This window comes from Trematomus bernacchii, unplaced genomic scaffold, assembly GCF_902827165.1.
Source record: "Trematomus bernacchii unplaced genomic scaffold, fTreBer1.1, whole genome shotgun sequence".
Lineage (NCBI taxonomy): Eukaryota > Metazoa > Chordata > Actinopteri > Perciformes > Nototheniidae > Trematomus > Trematomus bernacchii.
In genome coordinates, this window is record NW_022987593.1 from 20,445,488 (window position 1) to 20,468,334 (window position 22,847).

General features: G+C 41.6%; 2 protein-coding genes across 2 annotated transcripts in view; one reads left to right on the forward strand and one right to left on the reverse strand.

The window, feature by feature from the left end:
- Positions 1–22,847, forward strand: part of LOC117482071 (B-cell receptor CD22-like) — a 1,109,798-nt gene that overhangs the window by 1,014,249 nt on the left and 72,702 nt on the right. The gene's annotated exons all lie outside the window — the stretch shown is intronic.
- Positions 5,342–22,847, reverse strand: part of LOC117482051 (GTP-binding protein 1-like) — a 32,509-nt gene continuing 15,003 nt past the window's right edge. Inside the window, exons 8-14 of the mRNA XM_034130030.1 lie at positions 20,620–20,734; positions 19,309–19,453; positions 15,947–16,129; positions 15,016–15,151; positions 13,745–13,923; positions 12,974–13,114; positions 5,342–7,410 (exon numbers count right to left, since the gene is read on the reverse strand). Of these exons, the coding sequence (XP_033985921.1) occupies positions 7,297–7,410; positions 12,974–13,114; positions 13,745–13,923; positions 15,016–15,151; positions 15,947–16,129; positions 19,309–19,453; positions 20,620–20,734 (1,013 nt within the window). The 3' untranslated portion in view covers positions 5,342–7,296. The remainder of the gene's footprint in view (positions 7,411–12,973; positions 13,115–13,744; positions 13,924–15,015; positions 15,152–15,946; positions 16,130–19,308; positions 19,454–20,619; positions 20,735–22,847) is intronic.

Below are 22,847 nucleotides of genomic sequence, written 5' to 3' on the forward strand. Positions count from 1 at the left end.
TTCAGGATCATGAACACACCAAGAGCACCCTGGGAAATGACCAGTTTGTCACCAAGTTCCTGACAGACAACTTCAACAAATGACTTTACGTTGCCACTCTTTTCTGTTTTAGCTTTCTGGATAGCATTATTTATGCTGTGGATACATGACTGGAGATGTTGTTCCTCAAACTTCGTAGACCCATTTGAGAAGCATTCCACTATTTTGTTGAGTATCCATTTCTTTACATAAGCAGATAAAGCTCTTATACTTCTTAAAGTCATCCTTTGAGGTCAAATCCAGTAAGACTGAATACTGGAAGGACATTCTTGTGCTGAATTGCTCACTTGTAAGCATTTCCTCAATGATATCAGGACCCAGGGAGCGGTTGACAAACTTTTCGACTGCAGGCTTCAAGCAGTGGTCTGTGAATTCTTCTGCCTTCTTCTGGCACTGGTCTACATTATTTAAGTACCTGTGCCACCTGACTCGTGCATTCGTGCATGTGCTCAGGTTTTGCTGGTTGAGAATGTTATGTAACCACTGTCACTTAACAATCTCCATACAGAATCAACACAGTAGGAATGTCAGTAAACCAGTTTGCATAGTTCTATGACTCATTGTGGGTGAATCTTACAGTATCTGCTACCCACACCTTCACTTCATGAATCCCTGTATCATGTGAAGGCAGAAAGAATGATAAACCTTATTTATTAACCTTATAGTTAAAACCACACATTTGCATTAGCGCCATTTCCTCCTAGTATGCCACCTAAATGATCATGTTAAATTAAAGGAACAACATATTGTAACGGACTGGTTATAATGTTGATGTTTGATGCGTTTTGTTGTTCAGAGTTTGTTTGCATTTTGCAGAGTGTCAGTGAACGTGTCACTGTTTTGATGGATGGTTCTTGTGACCTGTGGCTGTGGGGTGGGTGGGATTTTAACAGAGTTAGTGGATTGTGTTGGCGTGGTTACGGCCAACAGTAACCTGTGATCTTTATAATAAACTTCCGGATAAAGGACAAACAAAGCCTCCCTGTGTTTCTATAGCGATACGCTACAATCAGGGTTCGAGTTATGTGGGAGCCAATGGGAGCTGAGCTCCCAAGGACGCAGTGAAATCATACATCTGTGGGGGTCGCTAATTGTTACGTGCCGCAGTTGGTGCTTGTGTGTGTGTGCTTTTGTGTGTGTGTCTCTCTCTCTCCGTGATTGTCTCCAGGTGCAGCCTCTTCCCCAGGTGCTCCCAATCCCCAATCAGGGCCTCCATAAAGGACCTGAGGAAGGCTGCAGTGGCCTCTCTCCTTCTCCTCTGGCTGCATGTGTGCAGCATGTCAGTAGCCTCATCTCAATACCCCTCCTCGACTCCTCCTTTCCCTCACTCGCGTCCCTTCCTTGCGTCTTAGCTCCGCCTCCGTAAGATGCGAGCGAGAGACACGAGGAGGTGACGCGAGGACAGAGGAGTCCTCAGGTATTAATTGGGATGTCCTCGTTCACTCAAACGTCACTCTTAAACGACGTCTGTTAATGATGACATGTGCACAGCTGTATCCCCTCTCATCGGGCTTAACTGAATAACCCTTTAGAACCGGCCCATTTGTTGTTAAATATGTATTTAAATTATGAATCTTTCTCTTGTTAGTCAAGGAATTCAATGTATGATTGTTGGTCCTGCTTTTGTGTTCCGTTTTGGTGTAAAATGTAGCCTACATTTAAATACAAATATAATTAAAGTAATGTGAAAGCCTTTACTCTGAAAATGTGTGTCCTGTAGATCCCCACATTCACCACAAACCCACATTCAGGACTGTGCATTTTAAATAATTTAACTACTCAATATTTTAACACAAAACAAAACAAATAGGCCTAATTGTTATTTATCAAGATCTAGCCATTTATGAAATAGCTTTCTTAATAGCTATGTTTTAGTGACGTTCAAGATCATTAAACATGACTTAAATTGTTAGTATAACCTTAAGAAATGAATTGCACATAATAATTCCCACGGAGCTGTGAGCACTTATACATTTATGTGACACTTTTCCACTCATTCTTCCAGTTCTCCGTTTTCCTCTCTTGAAATCGACCAGCTGTGAAGGTGGGGGCGGGGCTTTTATACGCGAGTAGTGACAACACTTCCGCGTAGTCTGCTCTCGTGTATCCTCCCTTTCGTCTCCTCCCTCACCCCTCCTCGACTCCTCCGTGTGCATTTCAGCTATTGGGACGTCCTTCAAAATGGCGTGTCTTGATCGATTTCCGGGTCAAGTCCCGGAGGAGGGGAAGAGAGGAGTCGAGGAGGGGTATTGAGATGAGGCTTCTGTCTCTGTGTGAGGCCTGTGTTCTTGTGAATTGTTAGGAGATGTGCTCCAGTTTACCTTTTTATGTATTGTTTATTGTACTTTGCTTTGCAAGTTGGCTGGTGAGCCCTTTTTCTTTTGTCCATTAAAACATCACTTTGTGGCTTCAGTAGACAGTTTCCTCTCCTTTTTCTCCTACAACTTGGTCTATGTTGGCTACGACTAAGAGGACATGACAGTCCCTCAGGTTTTTCTGTACTTCTACATTCTCCTTTTCAATGTTCACTGTCCTGCAGCTCCAACTCAGCTACTCTTTGCTGTGTACTGAGAGGTTTTTCTGCAGCTCCAACTCAGCTGCTCTTTGCTGTGTACTGAGAGGTGTTTCTGCAGCTCCTCATTGGTAGCCATCAGATGCTGGTGTTGCTCCTTGAGCCCTGCCTGTTGCCCATACCTGGTGGATAACCCGTTGGGGACTTTGGGAGCAACATTTTTCCTTGTCACCAGTTTTCTTGTTTCTGCAGGGAGCTGCACACCTCTTTGAATCTTTGAAGACATTGTGCTTTATCGTTTTCCAATTAATACAATGCGGGTCAGGACAAAGGTCTTTATCGATGCGAAACATGTAAGATTTGTCAACACAGTCACAACAGCACGAATTTTGAAAACGTCCCGCCCTCAATAGTCACTTCCGTTTTGATTATGTTTTTCCAGCACTACAGAGCAGAGTTGGGGGAGGTGGGAGATTACCTGTCCTTTACAATTCCTCTGGGCATTCCTTAAAACATTTTTGTCAAATAACTAATGATCCATTATAATGGACCATGGAATTGTCTCTTCTTTAACAGTGAAATATTCTGATGATTTGTCTGGTCTCCGGAGAGAGAGAATCATGTTAACAAAATCAATGTCTTCAAAATATAAATACCGTAGGATTCGAAGTCAGTTTTTTGTGCTTGCCATTCTTTGGGTTATTTTTTCAAGTGAGCTCACTAATATATTTTCTTGTTTTATAGTGGAGTTTAATGTCTGTGTGTGTTTGTGAAACCCAAACAATTTTTACTTGTGTATGAAATGATAAATAAAAACAAAAGTCCATAATGCCTCCAAAAAATAAAAACGGCAAAATAATAAATGAGTGCCTGAAGGAAGGACTGATTCAGCCCAGCTAGACACTCCCATATCTAAACTGAGGAAGCTGTTCAACTAGGGCTGTGCAATTAATCGTATTTTAATCGCAATTACGATTTTGGCCTGCCACAATTACGAAAACAACATAATCGAAAAAAACGATTATTTTGCTTTGCTAGGTTGTGACAGTGCAACATATTTGATCTAATTAATTTTGGTCTCATTTATTAGTATTTATCATATTTATATATGATTAGTAGCTCCAAAATATTTGTTGATCTTGTTTATTGGTATTTATTATTTTGATATTAATTTAAATGTATCATTTATTTTTGTATTGGTTTTTCAGTTGAATTATACGTTCAGGGTAATCAACAGTTAAAAAGATACTGTTCAAATTATTATTTGTATTTGTTTTAAAGTTCAATAAATGGATTTTTTCAAAGTCAATGAATAATCGTATTTAATAATCGTGATATCAATTATTGACCCAAATAATCGTGATTATGATTTTTGCCATAATCGCACAGCCCTATGTTAAACAGTAAGAGACTTCAGCCAATGCTACACTTATATACTGAGTGCTCACCACCAAACACAATATCAACACTATACAATCAAATACTCACTCCTTGTCTCAAAGATCCCGGAAAATAACCGGGCGAGAGAAAAAGGAGAGGAAACTGTCTACTGAAGCCACAAAGTGAGGTTTTAAACTGGAGCACATCTAACAATTCACAAGAACTCAGGTCTCAAACTTTAACTGTTATGTAAGCCAACTAGACAGACAGTGTATCACTCTTCCTCCTGAACATTAGCAGATAAAAGGCATAACATACTTGAATGAATGGTAAATAAAGAATGCGCTGAGAGCTGCGCACAAGCCGAGCTCATAAGCCGAGGCCCGCTGCGCAATGTGAGGCCCCATGCAGCTTGCATGATCGGCCTGTAGGGAAGGGCGGCCGTGTGTGTGTGTGTGTGTGGGTGTGTGTGTGTGTGTGTGTGTGTGTGTGTTTTTTTTTTATGCTAGTATGTTAGTACATTTATTTAAAGGGGACCTATCATGCAAAATGCACTTTTGTACGTCTTTTCTACATGAATATGTGTCCCCGGTGTTCCAGGGAACTCACCAAGTGTCAGAAAACACAACCCTCTCTATTTTCCTCCATACCCAAATCTCTAAAAAAGGGGCTGCAACGGATCTGATAAAAACTGATCCAGATTTGAACACTGTCCTGACGTCAGGACGGTGGCGCTACGGCTATTGGGCCAACTCCACCAATCAGGAGGAGACAGCCACGGCCATTGCCGTTCGAAAGTGCTGGAGACGCTGTAGTACATATGCCAGGCCTGTAGGTGGTGCTGTTCTCACTGAATCTGCCCTTGCAGAGCAGAGCTAAAAAATGTCAAATAGAGCGAAATGAGGCATGGCTAAAATGCATGATCTGTTTGGTATTTTGAAAAAAAAAAAGTATAAATATGCCTTATATAGGTATGGTCCTACACTATATTATTCAAATATAGCATGATAGGTCCACTTTAAGTAAGATTTTAAAACCAGAGTAAATATTCTATACGTGATTTAGCCAAATACATAATTTAGCGTTTGAAGTTCTTTAAAGGTTGATTATCACGTAAACTTTTTTTTCTCCTTTACCTCGTTCTAACTACTTTTGAACCAGATGCTAATATAACATCCTTTACAGTGTGACTAACAAAGATGCCCCATGATCTTATGACTGAAAAGGACACTCTTTTAATTTCAGTGACGGTGTGTATATGTAGGTATAATGTTCAGAGGTAATAATGGTATAAAAACATCCAAAAGCAGTTATGAAGCTTCAGCTTAATCCTGCTCGACTCCATGTGTCCAATCCTCTTGTATACAGCATCAACTGAATGACTCGAATGTAAGAAGTACTTTCCACATGTTAGTTTTCTATAACATCTTTATTTAAAAGGATTTACAACACAAACTGGCACCACTTAATTTAAATGGCATCTTTTTTTTTCATCCTTGCACAACGTACAAACACACAAGAGTGTCCCTTCAAAAAAAAAAATTGGTAATCTCTAATATTCTGGCAGTTCAGTTTGTTTGTGATCTTTGATTACATGTTTAATTCAGTGGCTTTACAGACTGTCGGAGAAAACCTGACCATTATTATACAGACATGGAAGGGGACATCGGGGCTCAAAGCCCTCAAACACACTTATGTAGTTTCCTCGTTAATATCAACTGGGAACGATCGAACAACTGGATAACATATGCAGAAAACTCTGTTAAACTGGACTCTAGATTAATGGTTTATTTTAGCTTTTTTAAAGACAATCAGATGATGTGTTCAGACCAGCTTCTGTTCACCTTCCTCCGGTTGATTCACTTCTGCAGACTCAACACTGAATCCTTTAAAATATCTTTAAAATACAGACTGACAAAGTCGTTGTGTTGGACGTTGTGACATGTTTGGGTTTGACCCTTGAAGCTTTGAAAAAGATGTCGGACACATCCTAATGACCTTTACGTCCCAGTGGCATCATCTGTTAGTGATTTAAAAATGTTCTTTTTTTTTTACATTTTAAGTGTGGAACACCACGGCTGAATGAATAATTGTTGTACAATCATCAAAATTGTGTGTTTCAGGAAGTCAGACTGCGATTGAAACGGAAGAGAAATTGTGCTCTTGTGTTCAGATGTTTCCAAGCAAACTAGGCAGGGGAATTCAAAAGGACTTCTGCAAACGTTAACTGCGACAAAGCCAGTTTGACATGTGACGTTACTTTGGGGAAAAACAAAGGGGTTTCTTTCTGATCTGGATCTAGAAAAACTGAGACATTAGCTCCAGAAAGGAAGGTCTGACTGATAAAATGACTTTTCTATGGCAGGATTAATCGTAGACAATGTGAGGTTAAAATTGACAAGAGACTGTTTTGCTCTTTATCTTTCGATGTGTATCATGAGAAGCCCCGAGTCCTAAAACCCGGGAAATAAATAAGCATTTTATCACTTCCTGTCCCCTGGTCTGGAAGTCAATGGTTTTCTGGATGTGTCTTGGGTTGTTAGTCTCAAATAAGGTGACAAGCGGAAGACATTTTTGTTCTACGACGTACAATTTGTCAGTGAATACCCCACTAGTGAGACGACTACACGCCATCACGCCCAACATTAGCCACCTTTAGCTTAGCGGTGGTGACGTGAAGTCATGTGACCGTGCTGACCGTAAGCTTTTTAATTCCAAAAACCTGTATAGGACAATAACTTTCTTTGTAAACAAACCTCACCAAACCCGGCACTGTGACACAAGGAAGTATAGTTAATTATCATCTAGCTGTTTTATTGTTTATTCTAAGGTTGGCATTAATTCCCTTTCATTGTAATAAATCACCGACTGTATGTGAACTGCTACTCTCAGAGACACGGAGCATTGTAAGAAAAACAATTAGAAATGATGCTTTTCAACTACTTCCTCTTTCTGTGACAGTAAAAAATGGATTAATGAACGTCACGTGGAGGTGAACACAAGAGGAGATGAGCAACAGAGGGAAAAAAAACACATTTGATTGTGGAGGATGGAGAACATTTAGGGAGGGAAAGTGACTGCTCTGCCTCTGATGTACTCAGATAACGCTATGAAACAACTGGTGAACTACAAACACCCCCAAAACTCCAGTATTCAAATAGAAAAAGGTAATATAATGCATTTAAATTGCAAGAAACTGCAATAAAACTAAATAAAAATCATCTTCAGACACCAATAAAGCTTTACATTGTCTTAACCTGGAAGGAAATTCACTCTCTCATGATGAGTTATTATTTTATATAAGGGAAACGTTTCCATCCAGAGGCCGAGCCGTCACTTCCCTCCCCTCAGAGTAAAGATGGAGATCAGGCGGTTCCTGCTGCGCCTGCAGGGACCGCTGTGGGGATCGCTGCAGCGTTTATTGCTTTCCCTCGATGTCTTTGACCCCCTCTTCGACGACCGCCGCCTCCAGACTTCATCTGCAGAAACACAGGAGACCACCGTGAGACACAGAAATACACTAAACAGTAGGGGTGGGGGAAATAATCGATACTATGCGTGGCGATATTGTATCGATACATGGACGCCAAGTATCGATATTTTATTATATAAACTATTCATATTGCAAATCCAAATGAGCTTGGCAAAGATACCATCAAATTCTGAGCGAGCGAAGAAAATAACTCGATCAACTACTTCCTGTGCAAAGACCTGCGTCCAATCAGCGCTGTGGAAACCGAAGGCTTTTGTCACATGCTAAAGACACTGGAACCCAATATATCATGCAATCGTATACATCAATATATATGCGCAATATATCGCAATATATCGTATCCCAATACTTAGCATATCATAGAATCGCAATACTATCATATTGTGGCTTAAGTATCGCGATAGTATCGTATGTATCGCGATAGTATCGTATTGTGGCTTAAGTATCGCGATAGTATCGCATCCTGGCTTAAGTATCGCAATACTATCATATTGTGGCTTAAGTATCGCGATAGTATCGTATGTATCGCGATAGTATCGTATTGTGGCCTAAGTATTGCGATAGTATCGTATTGTGGCTTAAGTATCGCGATATTATCGTATATTAAGTATCGCAATACTATCATATTGTGGCTTAAGTATCACAATACTATCATATTGTGGCTTAAGTATCACAATACTATCATATCGTGGCTTAAGAATCGCAATACTATCATATCGTGGCTTAAGTATCGCGATAGTATTGTATCGTGGGGTGATTCCCACCCCTAATAAACTGGATGCTCCAACAACAGATCAGATGTAAAGAGAAACAGGAATGCATTTCTTAAAAGTGCTTTGGAATCAAAAAGGTAAGAGGTTTTGTTACTGTTCGTCCTAGGGGAGAGAAATATAATGAAAAGGGTCTTTCACAACAGTTCAGGACATTTTTTAGTGGAGGTGGAGGTGGTAAGCCCTTTTAAATGTCCTCACTTATATACATGTTTCATTTAATGTGGGATGTAGGGTCTTCACTAATAGAGTGGTGCAGCAATTAATCGATCTAATATCACTACTGGTTTCTGTTGGGGAATAATTTGCCCTGCATGTCCTCCTTCGCCCTCTGACGCAGTTGACCAACCTTGAGCAGCCGTTATCTCCCATAAGGAGGGGCTGCCCTAGCAAGTTGTTGATGTTGCCAGTTTGTGACCGGGCAACTGTCGGTCAGTGATAGTTATTGTTGTGGGACACCTGGAACACATCCTTCTCGGGGTGTAGATGACCCCGAGCCATAAGCGACAACAAATGTGATTCAGTGTCCTCAGCTGTTTAGTCTATCTATTGAAGAATGTTAATTATTACACTCTGAACTAGTTAAAACCTGGAGCTACAGGAGGGCTCTTCAGAATTGATTGTGGCGTCTCATCCGTGTGGTCAGACCGTGGCCCGTGACATGTCTTGTGAATTCTCCGGCCGAAGCTCCAAATAAACCGTCAGTGTTTGCCATCAAAGCTCCAGCTCTCCTCGTGTCTCTCTGAGTCCTGACTCCAATTGCTTCAGAAGTTTCCCCCACAGTTTCCTCATCTCCAAGTTTTAAAAAAATATGTTTGGCTGCTATCCTGAAATAAGGTCCTTGGTTACTCAAAACTAAAGACATTTTAGCGTTTTGTTCTACGATGACATAAAACACGCCAGTAAAAACCCCACTGGTGTATTTAAAAAGTGGTGTTAATGTGTGGAGATTATCCTGCTGAAACGTGTAAGTATCATAAACGTTTGTTTGACACAGAGATTATATTTAAGCAATAGCTCACGACAGGCCGTGGTATATGCTCAGTATATCACAGCTAAGGGGCGTGGTTCGGCCCGACGCGAAGCGGAGGGTCGACAACCCCCTTGAAGTCAAAAATAGTCCGTTGTTATTGTTTGAAGGCAAGGCAAGGCAAGGCAAGGCAAGTTTATTTATATAGCACCTTTCAACACAAGGTAATTCAAAGTGCTTTACAAAAATGGAAGACATTTTAAAAATGGCATTTAAAATCAGTCATTAAAAAGGAAAGATAATAAAATAAACATTAAAAGAAAAAATACATGGATAAACTACGTAGCAACGGCAGGAACTGCTTCGATAGCGTTTTTGTGGACCATTTTGATACAGATTTGAAAACATGGTTGCTTGCTTTAAAAGTAGCACAATTCATTATGTCAAACCTTGGAAAGTATCTAGATATCCCTGCCCTAATGCCAAAGGAACTGCACACTGAATATGTTTTGCCGTTTGATGTCTATGTCTGGACCGCTGCGTAAAAAGGAGGGTTTCTGCCCCGTTACTTCTCCGCTGTTTTCTTGTTCCAGTTTGAAAAGCAGACAGTTTGCTTTTCAGCCCAACTGTACAGTTTTTCTCAGACGCGGAGGGATACTGACTTGTTGTGAAAAGTAACTACAATTCTACCCCTGGTATACGCTCAGTATATCACGGCTAAGAACCAATCAGATTGCTTGATTTGACTTGTCCGTTTTATAATCTGCTATAATCCAAAATCACATGGAGAAATCCCATTGGTTTTTCGTGGAGGGAACCAGGGCGATGCTGCCTAAAAAAAACTATCTCTCTATTGTTATGTTAAATAAAAGTGTAATGTTTTTATCTGACATTAGCAGGAGTGGTCCACCTCCACTACAGTACGGCAGATATGTTTTCATAGGGTAAGTGTATTAAAATTAAGTATGAAATTGTTATTGCAGCATATCACAGGTCACATGTCCATGGCCAGGGAGAACACTTCACATTAGATAGATCAGGGTCTATGCAGGAATCCTGAAGTCAAATGTAATTCCTTTTAAGACCTTTTTAAGACCCTTTCCATACATTTTAAGACCTCATCGCCACTTTGAGTTCTAACCGGTTACATTGGCGACACACTTTACCTCACATTGACTATATACAGTATTGATTGTCCTTCCTCCTTATCTTCCAACCATTTGGACGCAGACTTGCATTTCCCCATAACCATGTTGTTTAACAACCGGCGTAAACGGACCTCCGCGCGCTATCAAGCAGTGAGCGTGCGATGTCCTGTTCAGATGACGTCAGATCCAACGGGATGCCATAAATAAACTACACAGAATCACACTACACACCTACGCAATGATTACATTCAGGCAGACTGTAGAATACGACCTCTTTGGACAATTTATATACTTATTGGCTACAAAATGTAATACCTTGGAAAATGCCCTTTAATACTTTTTAATAGCCTTCATTTTCGCTAAATTGATTTATCAACTTTTAATACTTTTTAAGACCCCGCGGACACCCTGTAGATGTAAGAACACCGCAACCCTTTCAAATGCAAAGACTCTAAATTAAAAAACATTGGGATCCAGTGCAGTAAATAGTTCAGGGTTTCCGCCAAGCAGTTGTTAGCCTGGTGGCAAATAGGTGTTAACGAGCAATCAGAATGATAATCAAGAAATATCATTTACTCTGGGGGGAAGTTGGGTTTGGTGACAGTAACTCAATTTAAAAAGACTGAATAAAATAAAAAACATATTATTATTAATATTTATTTGACTTTATCTTCTGTAACTCCTTGTGTCAAATAAATATTAAATAAAATAAGGTTATATTGAGATCACGAGTTAAAGTAAAAAATGTGTGCATTGTACTACAATATATATATATAACATGTCATACACTATAAGCAGTGGTGTATGACTAGTAATAAGATTCCCTATAGAGTGCCACAGTGACGCGTCCTAAAACCCGGAAGTGAGTTAGCATTTTACCACTTCCGATTCCTTCGAGAAAAAGCAATGCAATTTCTCCTTTTTTGGAAAATAGCTGGAACTAAGGTTTGTGGTTGAGACAAAGTCAAGAGACGGATCACGTTTTGTTCTACGACATTAAATCCATCAGCAGTGACCCCACTGGTGGTTTCTGAAGAGTTGACGTGTCTGAAAAACGATGGTTGTTACCAAGTGGCTGGATAGGACTACAGAAGTTGTCGAGGCCGTTGTACGTCATTACGCCGAACACGTAAACACTCCTCTAAGTTTGTTTGCCCTGTTCTGCTTGAAAGCAAGTACCTGCCTCCTGCAAACTGTTCAAACAAACGCTTCAACTCGAACCATTTAGAATCTGTGTGTCTTAATATGGATCTTAAGTCGGCGTGACGTTGAAGCAGCGACCCTGCTGTAGTTCCTTTATAGCATTAGCATTTTGCTTCTGGCGACTAGATTTATGCTTAGTAAATTCTAAAAGTAGGGTAGACATGTGGAGACTATCCGGCTGAACAAAACGTGATCCGTCTCTTAAATGTGTCTCAACCACAGACCTTATTTCCAGCTATTTTCCAAAATCCTATGGAGAAATTGCAATGCGTTTTTGTCGAAGGAACCGGAAGGAGTTTACTTCCGGGTTTTAGGACGCGTCACTGCACCTCTCCATAGAGTTCATATTTAAACAGTATTTTCTGTGAGAACTGAATCGTGTACGTCAGGCTTTCTAAACCCTGGAGGAAACCCTGACACTTCAGCAAATCAAAAATATGTTATATTGCAAGTGGTTCAGAAGGGAGACTGTGAGTCAGACGGGAGCGGGAGTTTGCATGCTCAGAACACATGGGTTTAAAAAGTTAAGAGAGTAAAGAAACCAACAACATCCGAGCTGTAGGAGACGGGCGCCTCGTCAGAAACGCTTTACCTTGTTCTCTTTGTTTCCGTCTTTACACAGAGACTCATCCTCTGTCTGACGCAGCGAGAGAGAGGGAGGAAGGGCGAGAGAGGGTTAACGGGGAGGAGAATTAGGAAGGAGAGAGGAGGTGAGGAGATGAGGAGGTAGGGGGATGAGGATATGAGGAGATGGAGAGGCAGAGGGAGAGAGAGTTAACGGGGAGAAGGAATCAGGAAGGGGAGAGGAGGGAGGAGGTGAAGAGATGGAGAGGTGAGGAGATGAAGAGGTGAGGAGATGAAGAGAAGGAGAATGAGGGTACGAGGAGATGAAAGCAGGATGAGCCGGTATGAAGGTTAATCGAGGTGTGAAGGTAAGAGGAGAGAGTGAAAGAGAAAATAACTCTGATTTTATAAATACATTTTTAAGGAGGAGAATGAAACAAGAGGCATTTTAAAAATGATTTTCAACATTAAAACTCAGTTAGGTTTGTGTATTATTTTTTTAATGTATCTTTTATTTGAATCCTTCCTTAAATGAAGCAACTGTCACAAAAAAAAGTAATTGTGTATATATTTTTTCAGTTTTTCAATTTCTTTAAAAAAAAATCTATTACAATTTTTATTTATCTTTCATTTGATTTGGATTTTTTATTTATTACTAAATAATAATAATACCCCCTCATGAAAGGAGAAAGACATTTGCTTTTTAAATATTTCATTAATTATGGCAATTTAACTAATTTTAATGAATGCCCTGAATCAATCAAATAACAAATAATCTATACAATAAATAAACATGTCCCATATTGGATTAAAAACAGGGATAGATGTAACTGTTCACCTCACATACTTTAAACCACAACACTGAATACACACGTCAGATTGACGGATACTCACTGGAAGCTGAGCTGAGTTTGGACTGGTCGGTCGTTCAGAGGATCCAGCCTCCTCATTGGCTCCTGTGCCAAACATCTTCTTATTGGACAGCATCTTGGCCTGCTGGGCTTTAGCTGCCTGCGTGTTCACAGCCTGGAGGAGCTACACACACACACACACACACACACACAGTTAACCAGTGACACACACACAGTTAACCAGTGACACACATACACACAGTTAACCAGTGACACACACACACACACACACAGTTAACCAGTGACACACACACACACAGTTAACCAGTGACACACACACACAGTTAACCAGTGACACACACACACAGTTAACCAGTGACACACACACACACAGTTAACCAGTGACACACACACACACAGTTAACCAGTGACACACACACAGTTAACCAGTGACACACTCACACACACACAGTTAACCAGTGACACACTCACACACAGTTAACCAGTGACACACACACACACACACACAGTTAACCAGTGACACACACACACACACACACACAGTTAACCAGTCACACACACACACACACACACACAGTTAACCAGTCACACACACACACACACACACACACACACACACACACACACACACACACACACACACACACACACACACACACACACACACACACACACACACACACACACACACACACACACACACACACACACACACACACACACACACACACACACACACACACACACACACACACACACACACACACACACACACACACACACACACACACACCTTGGTGATGGTGCCCACAGCCTTGGTGCGGCCCTCCCTGAACACCAGCTTGTGGTCACAGTGCAGGTATTCGGGGGTCTTGATGAAGCGGAAGTGCACCGTGGCTTTGTCTCCCGTCCTTAGACAGTCTCTGTTCATGGTGAGGATGGTGGCCGTCTGCCTGATGCTGCCGCAGTGCACTGTGGGTAGTGAGAGAGGAGGAACACAGTCACTTTATGTAGGAAGGTTTCAGGGTGACCATGAAGCAGGAACTCGTAAAAATCAAATGTAAATTCACCCAAAACGAGAGCTAAGAGTGAGAGCTGGAGCAAGTCACAAGTCAGCTGAACAATGTTATTTTCTACAGTGGTATGAACCCAAAATGAACATATTTTGCAGTGATTTAATTGTAATACACATATCAAACTAGAAACTGATACCGATTAGTAAAAACCACAAATTAATACTTTGGCAAAAAACTTTGAAGGTGTGTTTTTTTTATGGAGATCCGATTGATGTAGCTAGGCTAAGCTAACACTGTAGCTGCTCTGTCCACTCTCAAAATAAGAGCATTCGAGGTGAGTAAAGCAGCGACTTTATCTGCAATGCCATAGACATTCTGTAGTTTCTTACCCATACATTTATAAACAATCACAGACCGAGTGTCTCCAGTGTGTCTGTGATGTTATAGTGTTATATTCTAGTGTTCTAATACACATATCAAACTGATGCCGAAATAACTACAAACTGATACCGATTAGTAGATTGGATCGATCTGCTAAGCTAGCGTTGTAGCTGCACCATCCACACTCAAAATAACGTCTTATAGACATCAATAAAGACGTGACTTTACCCCGCCTTTAAATGGTCTTTATTATTTACCTACTTTTATATTGTTTTATAGGTCTTAAAGTGTTTCATCTTATATTATTTATTTAAAAGTTTTAATAGCAACATTTCATTTGTATTATCATACCTTTTACGTCCTTGTGTCTCTTAACCTGTTAAATGTTATATTTTGTTGCTATGCTGCATGTATCTGTAAAGGTCTTAACATCTGATCTAAGGGGAATTTATTGTTTATTTTTGACTTATGATGTGTCGCCATTTTGTAACGCACTTTGAGCCGCACGTGCTGTATGAAAAGTGCTGTATAAATAAAGCTTTATTATTAATATTCTGGGGTTTGTACACATACAAAATAAACAACAATTTTTCTTGAGTGTCTCCAGTGTGTCTGTTATATTCTAATGTTCTGAGTGTTTAGATATACGGATGTTGTGGACACTGACCCATGGCCTGGTATCTGGGGGATATCGTGGTGGGGTGGTGGAGCACCAAGATCTCAGCCTCAAACTCCCACGTGGCCTGAGGCATCAACTTTGGAGCAACCATCACCATTCCTTTCCTTATCGACGAGCGCTTGATCTGAGGAAACACAAAAGAAAACCCACAAATGAACAAATGAAGTTGTGAAGGGATGAAGACAAACTAGAGTTAAAGCCAGAGCATCAGGTGAGGAGAGGAGGAGGTGAGGAGAGGAGGAGGTGAGGGTATGAGGAGGTGAGGAGAGGAGGAGGTGAGGAGAGGAGGAGGTGAGGAGGTGAGGAGATGAAGAGGAGAGGATATGGAGTATTAGGAGATGAAGTGAGGAGATTAAGAGGTGAGGAGATGGAGAATGAGGAGATGAGGAGGAGGTGAGGATATGAGGAGGGGAGGAGATGAGGAGATGAGGCGGTAAGGATATCAGGAGATGAGGAGGTGAGGAGATGAGGAAATTAGGAGATGATGTGAGGAGATGAAGAGGTGAGGATATCAGGAGATGAGGAAGTAAGGATATCAGGAGATGAGGAGGTGAGGAGGTGAGGAGATGAGGAAATTAGGAGATGATGTGAGGAGATGAAGATGTGAGGATATGAGGAAGAGAGGAGGAGATGAGGAGGTGAGGAAATTAGGAGATGATGTGAGGAGATGAGGAGAGGAGGTGAAGAGAGGAGGAGATGAGGAGCTGAGGAGATGAGGAGATGAGGAGTTAAGGATATCAGGAGATGAGGAGGTGAGGAGATGAAGAGGTGAGGAGGAGAGGAGGTGAAGAGAGGAGGAGATGAGGAGGTGAGGAGATGAGGAGATGAAGAACAAAAGAAAACACAGAAATGAAGTTGAAGGGATGAAGCCAAACCAGAGACAGATCATGAAGCTCAGACTCATCGTTGTCCCACAAACCTTTTTGAGGGCGAAGGAGGCCGTCTGTCCCCCCCGAACCTCTTTGACCGGCATCCTCTTGCGGTGGATGGATTTCACGGCGATGGGGATGAAGGTTCCCAGCGGGTCGGGGCCTAACAGCAGCGTGTCGTTGAGACGGATCATTCCACGTAACGTAGTCCCCGAAACCACTGTGCCCACGCCCTGACGAGAGAGAGAACAGACAGCATTCATCACAGGGCTTCAGCATTCATCTCTGATGTGCTTTGCTCAAAATACCAAACAGATCACGCAGAAAAGTTAATAGAATAAAAAATATTCAAACTAAACTTTGTTTGAATATTGAAATTCGCTAAATAATATGATTGATTTACTGAAGTTCCTCTATGTATGTAATGGGAGGCATGTGGCACAGTGGACTAGTGCGTTAGTGTTCAGATCAGGGGAGCACAGGTTCAAACCCCACTGCAGTCAGCATGTCGTTGTGTCCCTGAGACACTTCACCCCAAATTGCTCCTGTGGGGATTGCCCACAGAATTTAGTGTGTAACTCGCTTTAGATAAAAGCGACTTACATACATATATTTTTTTTAAGTAGAACAGAACAAGTTTTAATAATTGTATTGAACAATTATTTGTTTCATTGAAGAACGAAAACAGGAATGTTGAGTTAAATATTACTCATCCCCTTCAACCCCACTCATTAAAAAATGAACAAAAATGCACCCCCCATCCAAAAATCCCCACAAAGTCCCATTAAACATGCTAATCTTCGTTCAAGCAATCCTCTGCATTTTTGCTAAACCCTTTCAGTCAACGGGCTCTTCCTGGGCCTCATCAACATCCAACTCTTCCTCTTCCTCTTCAGTGTCACTGTCCAGCCTTGTTGAGGATGGCTCTGTGTCCGGCTCAAAGAGCCTTAGGTTTCCCCGAATGCCAACCAGTTTTTCCACTCTCACATTTGTGAGCCTGTTGCGAACCTTTGTGTGGTCTCAATAGCCATGCAGTAAGCAGTGTGCTATGGCATGGATATTCAAGTGTACTTGAATGGCATCTGTTTGTTATGCTAAAATATACTTTCCCCAACTATATTTAAGTTCCCTATGAAGAGCCAACCTTCAATTTTGAAGATTCCCAGTTTATTCCCATAAATTCCCATGGAAAGTTTCCATCTTTGAAAATTCCCGGAATTTTGCAACCCTATATACATGTAATGTAATGTAATCCTAAAAAAGTTTTAAGGTGTAGGATGCAGTGTTTTATAACCTTGCAAGATAAAGCTCCATGGGAGGAGAAACAAACAGACTTCCTTGTGACCGTCACATGTTTTATAACAGGAACCTCGTCCAGCGGGTGTTTCACGACATGTTTTATAGTCGTTTTTTTTCAAATTCTTCTAGAGGCTGGATGGTCCTCACTAGTTGTACTCACAAATTAGGAGGATGTCATGCATGCAAACATTAAAATATCTTACCTATTTATTGTGATAAGAAAAGCGATCATTAAACCAATCAAAAGGAATTGGCTAAGTAAGGGATAATGTGCAGCGAGGCGGCCACTATCAGAGAGCCCGACGCGAAGCGTATATATCCCGCTTATTACAAGGCCATATACTAAACAAACTATCGACTCGACTCTCAATATGAATTGAAATGATTTTATTGACTTCAAAATTATCGTATTTCTTCGGGCTAAGAAAAAAAAAAACTCCGTTCCACGGCGTACCAACGGCTGGAACTGCGACAACAACAACTTTACGGCAGCACTGTCCAACTCTGTTCACAGTTTCTGATCCACTAACAAGTCCCTAAACTCTGCAGAGCCCATACCGTGTTCCTGTTAGTGTTTACTTCCTCTCTGCCTTCTTCTGGGGATGTATCTGACGTCCAGTGCTCCGTCTTTTACTTTCTCTTTCTTGATCCTCCTTAGCAACGGCAGGATCTGCTTCGATAGCGTTTTTGAGGAGCTTAATAATAAGGACGATCGTCCGTTCTGTGATTCTCCAGAACACACAGGTGGCCCTGTGTAGCATGTTATTTCGATGAGAGATGAGCAGATCGCCACTGGGCTTTCAACTAAAGCCACGCAAAAACTGCGGCATTTGTACAGCTCCTTATAGTAGCTCCTACTGCAATTTGTGAAGTGCTTTCCTCTGTGGTGAAACGATCAGCCCTGCACCACGGAGGAAAGCAGCAGAAAGTCGCCTGGAGTTAAAGAGAGCGGGGCTGCGTTGCGTGCATGGCTTCCTTCTGCAGGTAACGTCGGCGGTCTCGTTCAGGATCCGAAAATACAATTTTAAAATGTTGCACACTTATTCCACTTATTCCTAGTGTGCCAATGGTGGCACGCGTGCCAGGGGTTGCCGATCCCTGGTCTAGACCCCGGGGGGGGGGTTTCATCGGATCGGTTCTCCCCTCCCGAATGATGCTCCTGCACAACGGGGCCTAATCGCCAAAACTCCATTACATCCATTTGTGTATTCCTGGCAATAAATATGTATTTCTCTTTAGAAACATGTTCACACATCTCTACTGAGAGACACTGGGTTTAACAACAGCAGAGACTCTCAGACCTTCACTGCTAAACTAAGGGTGCATTCACACCTCATAGTCCGCTTCTCTGCTGCGCACCAGACCACAGTTTGTTACATTGTTTCATTTTCCCGAAGGTTTGGTTTGCGTTCACACGGGCAAAATTCAAACGGACTATAAACTTTAAACACAAGTCATGTGCACGGAAATGCTGTTCAACCATTGGTCAGACATTACGGGGGTAAAAACGCAAATCCCGGCAATTTCTACCGGAGCCTCCGCCATGGAGCATCAGCAGGTTATTTTCATGCTGTTGTTAATCTGGAGAGCACATCAACGGCGCATATGATTATATAATCAGACACCGTGCGATACAAAACATTATAACACATACAATGAGAGAAGTTCTGAAGTAAGGAGGGGGTTTCACCGACGGCAGGTGGCTCTTACTTTTATGTATAGTTTTTAGTTTGATAGTTGTTTTTACTTTACACGACACTGTTCAACTCTTCATTCTGCTTCACTCTTTCGCTAACGATTTTGAAGACATCCGCGTTCTTGTGACACGTAAATACTACGCTTCCTATGTTTTGGTGCGGACTGCGTTCACACCAGCGATGAACCGCTCCAGAGTTCACTAGCAAGCGGTCCGAGACCACCTATTTTAGCGGACCAGAGTCCGGTTGTTTAGTTCACTTCAGAGGTCTCGGACTGTGTTCACACCGACCCAAACGAACCGCACCAAGCGGCTAAACGCACTAGGGTTTGATTCAACCGGACTATAAAAGGCTGGTGTGAATGCGCCCTAAGGGAAACAAACAAACAGCTAGGAGCATAAAGTGTTATTTCGTACCGGTACAGAGTAGGTGTCGTCGATCTGGAACTCTGCGGGCTCGTCGTTGTTGAAGTATGTTCTGGAGGAGAGCAGGTTGAGGAACATCTTCAGCAGCTCCATGTTCTCCCCCGTCACATTGGAGATCTGGAAGATGGGACACATCCTGCAGAGAGAGGGGCGTTAAAGTTATTATAAGACAAGTACACAGTACCGATGAAGGTATTAGAGTTTAGGACTGGATCTCTGTAGATGGGGTGCGATAGATAAGTCAGATTTTGTGGAAACTCTTATTAGAAATCCTATAAAATGAAACATGTTTATTGATTGGATTTTTTAACATGATTTTTTACAAAAATTTGAGACGAAATGTTTTGAAGATATATGTGACCCGCTCCATCGAAATCAGTCGGAAGTCGCAACGGCTCATTTCAAAATAAACGTGGATTTGCGTAAAAAAATAGTTTTTCGGGGTTCGGGTGTTTTGTTTGATTTTAAATAAACAAAGTCTTGGCTTTCAGAATATGAAACTTTTATTTCCAAAATCACACGATAAATACATGTTTGAAGCTTGTAAAGGGAAGAAGGCAGCTCTCACTCGCACCCTGCTCTTCCGCAGCGCTGCTCCCCCTCCCTCCGGCTGACATTATGAATGTAAGGCGTATAGTAACCATAGATAACACGGCAGGGTCCGTTACAGTTTGTTTTCATCTGATTTCAAATAAACAAAGTCTTGGCTTTCAGAATATTAAACTTGTTTCGGCAAATTCAGATGAGAAATACAACTTTGAAGCTTGTAACTTTCGCCCGGAAGTGACGTAGATGTTACTCTCATCTATGGACATCGATCGCCTACTGCTATATTTACCCATATATCGAGCCGGATCGTCGATTTCCAATGATTTAATGTAATTGTTTGCATGTCTGGCCATCGTAATCGGGCTCTTTGAAGATCCACAAATCCACGGTTTTCTTAAAATTTCTGATCGGATTGGCAAAAACTTCAGAATTTGTATTGACCGCCATTCAAATGACAGCTTTGTTTTCCCCCAAAAGTGGGCGGAGCCGTCATTTTTGCTCGGAAGTGACGCATGTGTTACTCTCATCTCTCGATGATTTTAAACACATACTCGCAATCATACTTGTACCTGCTTCCTTTAATGTGAAACTAACCGTGTACTTAAACTACATGATGCTCTCAAGGACACTCCCTGTTCAAATAAAGAATTAAATAAAGCATTTTCATCATTTCTTTGTAGGATATATATTTGACTCTCCCCCGTCTCCCCCGTCTCCCCCGTCTCCCCCGTCTCCCCCGTCTCCTCCTCTCACCTCTCGGAGCTGAAGTTGGACGCCGTCACGATGACGTCGTCTTTGTTCTGGACCAACACGGGGATCTTCCTGCAGCCCGGAGACTTTAGTAACCTCTGCAGCAGCTTTAGCGTCTCTGCAGAAACAAAGAAAATACAAATCATTGACCTACCTTTGTATTGTTTTATTTATGGTATAGGTCTTAAAGGATTTGATCTTATTTTATTCTAACAATCTAAAATGCTTCAATAGCAATATTAATTTTTACGTTGGTCTTTTTTATTTGTTAATCCTTTCACCTTTATTGGAATGATGGCATTTGTATTACTATTATCTGTATATATACTGTACTATATCTGTATGAGGTGAGGATATGAAGAGATGAGGAGGTGAGGAAGTGAGGAGAAAAGGAGATGAGGAGGTGAGGATATGAAGAGATGAGGAGGTGAGGAAGTGAGGAGAAAAGGGGATGAGGAGGTGAGGATATGAAGAGATGCATGTGATGTATGAAAAGTGCTGTATAAATACAGCTTATTATCAACATGTCATTTTACAAACAAAAACACTGGCTGTCTGTGAACAACTGTAACGGTACGTCCACACGGCAGCGTCGCGTCAAAGCTTGCCGGTGGGCGTGTCTGGTGCGCGACCAACAACCAATCGCATTAATCTCCCGCCCCGGACAGACAAGCACGCGGTTTGATTGGCTAGCGCTTGTACTGGCATATGATTTGATTGGCTGGCACTTCCGTCGATGCTTCCTGCAGGTTTCACCAACTCAAATGTAAGACTTTTTAAGACCACTTTGAATAGAATTTAAGACCTATTTCACGGAATGAAAGTATGAAGGAAAATTGCTATGAAAGAAGAAATACGTCCATGAAATGTATTCATGTTCAACATAAGAACGATGACTGAACATAACAGCATAACAGTACACAGAAGCGTGTTAACCAAAAAGTGTGTGTGTGTGTGTGTTTATTTTAAAGCATATTTAAATCATAGTTTATTAACCAGACTCCCTGTTTTTCTGCACTGCTCCCATTTGCTTTGTTAATTTGCTCTTGCAGGGATTTGTGATTTATGCAAAGTGAACTCTGGAGAGGCTCTCATTGTGAGTGAGTGTTTGGTTTCACACACACACCGCATTAACATCATTAAAGCACGAGGAGTCATTGTGTTTTTAACAGCAGGACTCGTTGCTGTAATCACATCACATTACTCTCTCTAATAACTGACTTCCTAGAGAGGAGTCTGTGCACATGGGGAATTATAAAATCCATTATCACTTGTCTTACTTGATGCAAGTTAGTAAAAGTATGAAGTTCAAATCAGAGTGAATTCAGAGAGTTGTGGCGATGACATTAGGGCTATAATATTAAACAGATAATGTGATATGATTTGTGATATTTAAAAGGGAAGGATGATCATTTTTGTTATTGTTGTTATTCACATTATCCTTATAAATATGTTTAAATGATCATCGTGTGATTTTTTAAGAGTTTCTGTACCAAACAAGGAACTTTTATTAAGTCTGTATAATAAGCTGCTTTCACACCAAGTACTTTGCCGGCACTTAGTACCCCCAGGGCACTTAGTACCCCCAGGGCACTTAGTACAGATCGCGTTCACACCCGGAATAAGTTCCCTGAGGGGAGATTACGCAAATGAAGCCGCTGACGTCACTTCTTCTTCTTTGGGTTTACTGGCAGGCCGCAAACAACTTCACGGCGTATACTGCCACCTGGAGTCCCCGGCCGGAAGTCCCCGGAGTTGGGGAAGGCTTCAGTAGAAGCTGCTGGGACTCCCAGCAGCTTCTACTGAAGCCTTCAGAGTAAATCGTCAGAACGCCGACACCTCCTCATCTCCACCGCTCCCATGTTTTCTTTTGTGTTGCCATAAGTTATTCTCTCTCCGTTGGTGCGCGGGGCTAATGCTAATGCTAATAATGCTAATGCCAGCAAATACAATGGCGGCTTCACAAAACTTTTCCAAGTTTTACGGGGCGTGGTTTGCAATTCGCCCAGCCAATCGAAAATGGTACTTTTTTCTCCCCAGGATAGTCCCACCTCTCTAGCAGGCACTACAAATGGGGATAAAAGTTCTCTTTTTGCTGTGAACGCAAAATTCCAGGCACTATCGGAACTAAACGGGGAAAAGTACTCCGGTGTGAACACGCCTATTATTTCCACAGCTCCAAAATACTATTCAGGTACCTTTAGCTTGGCAGGGCAGGAGGTGAACTGGGA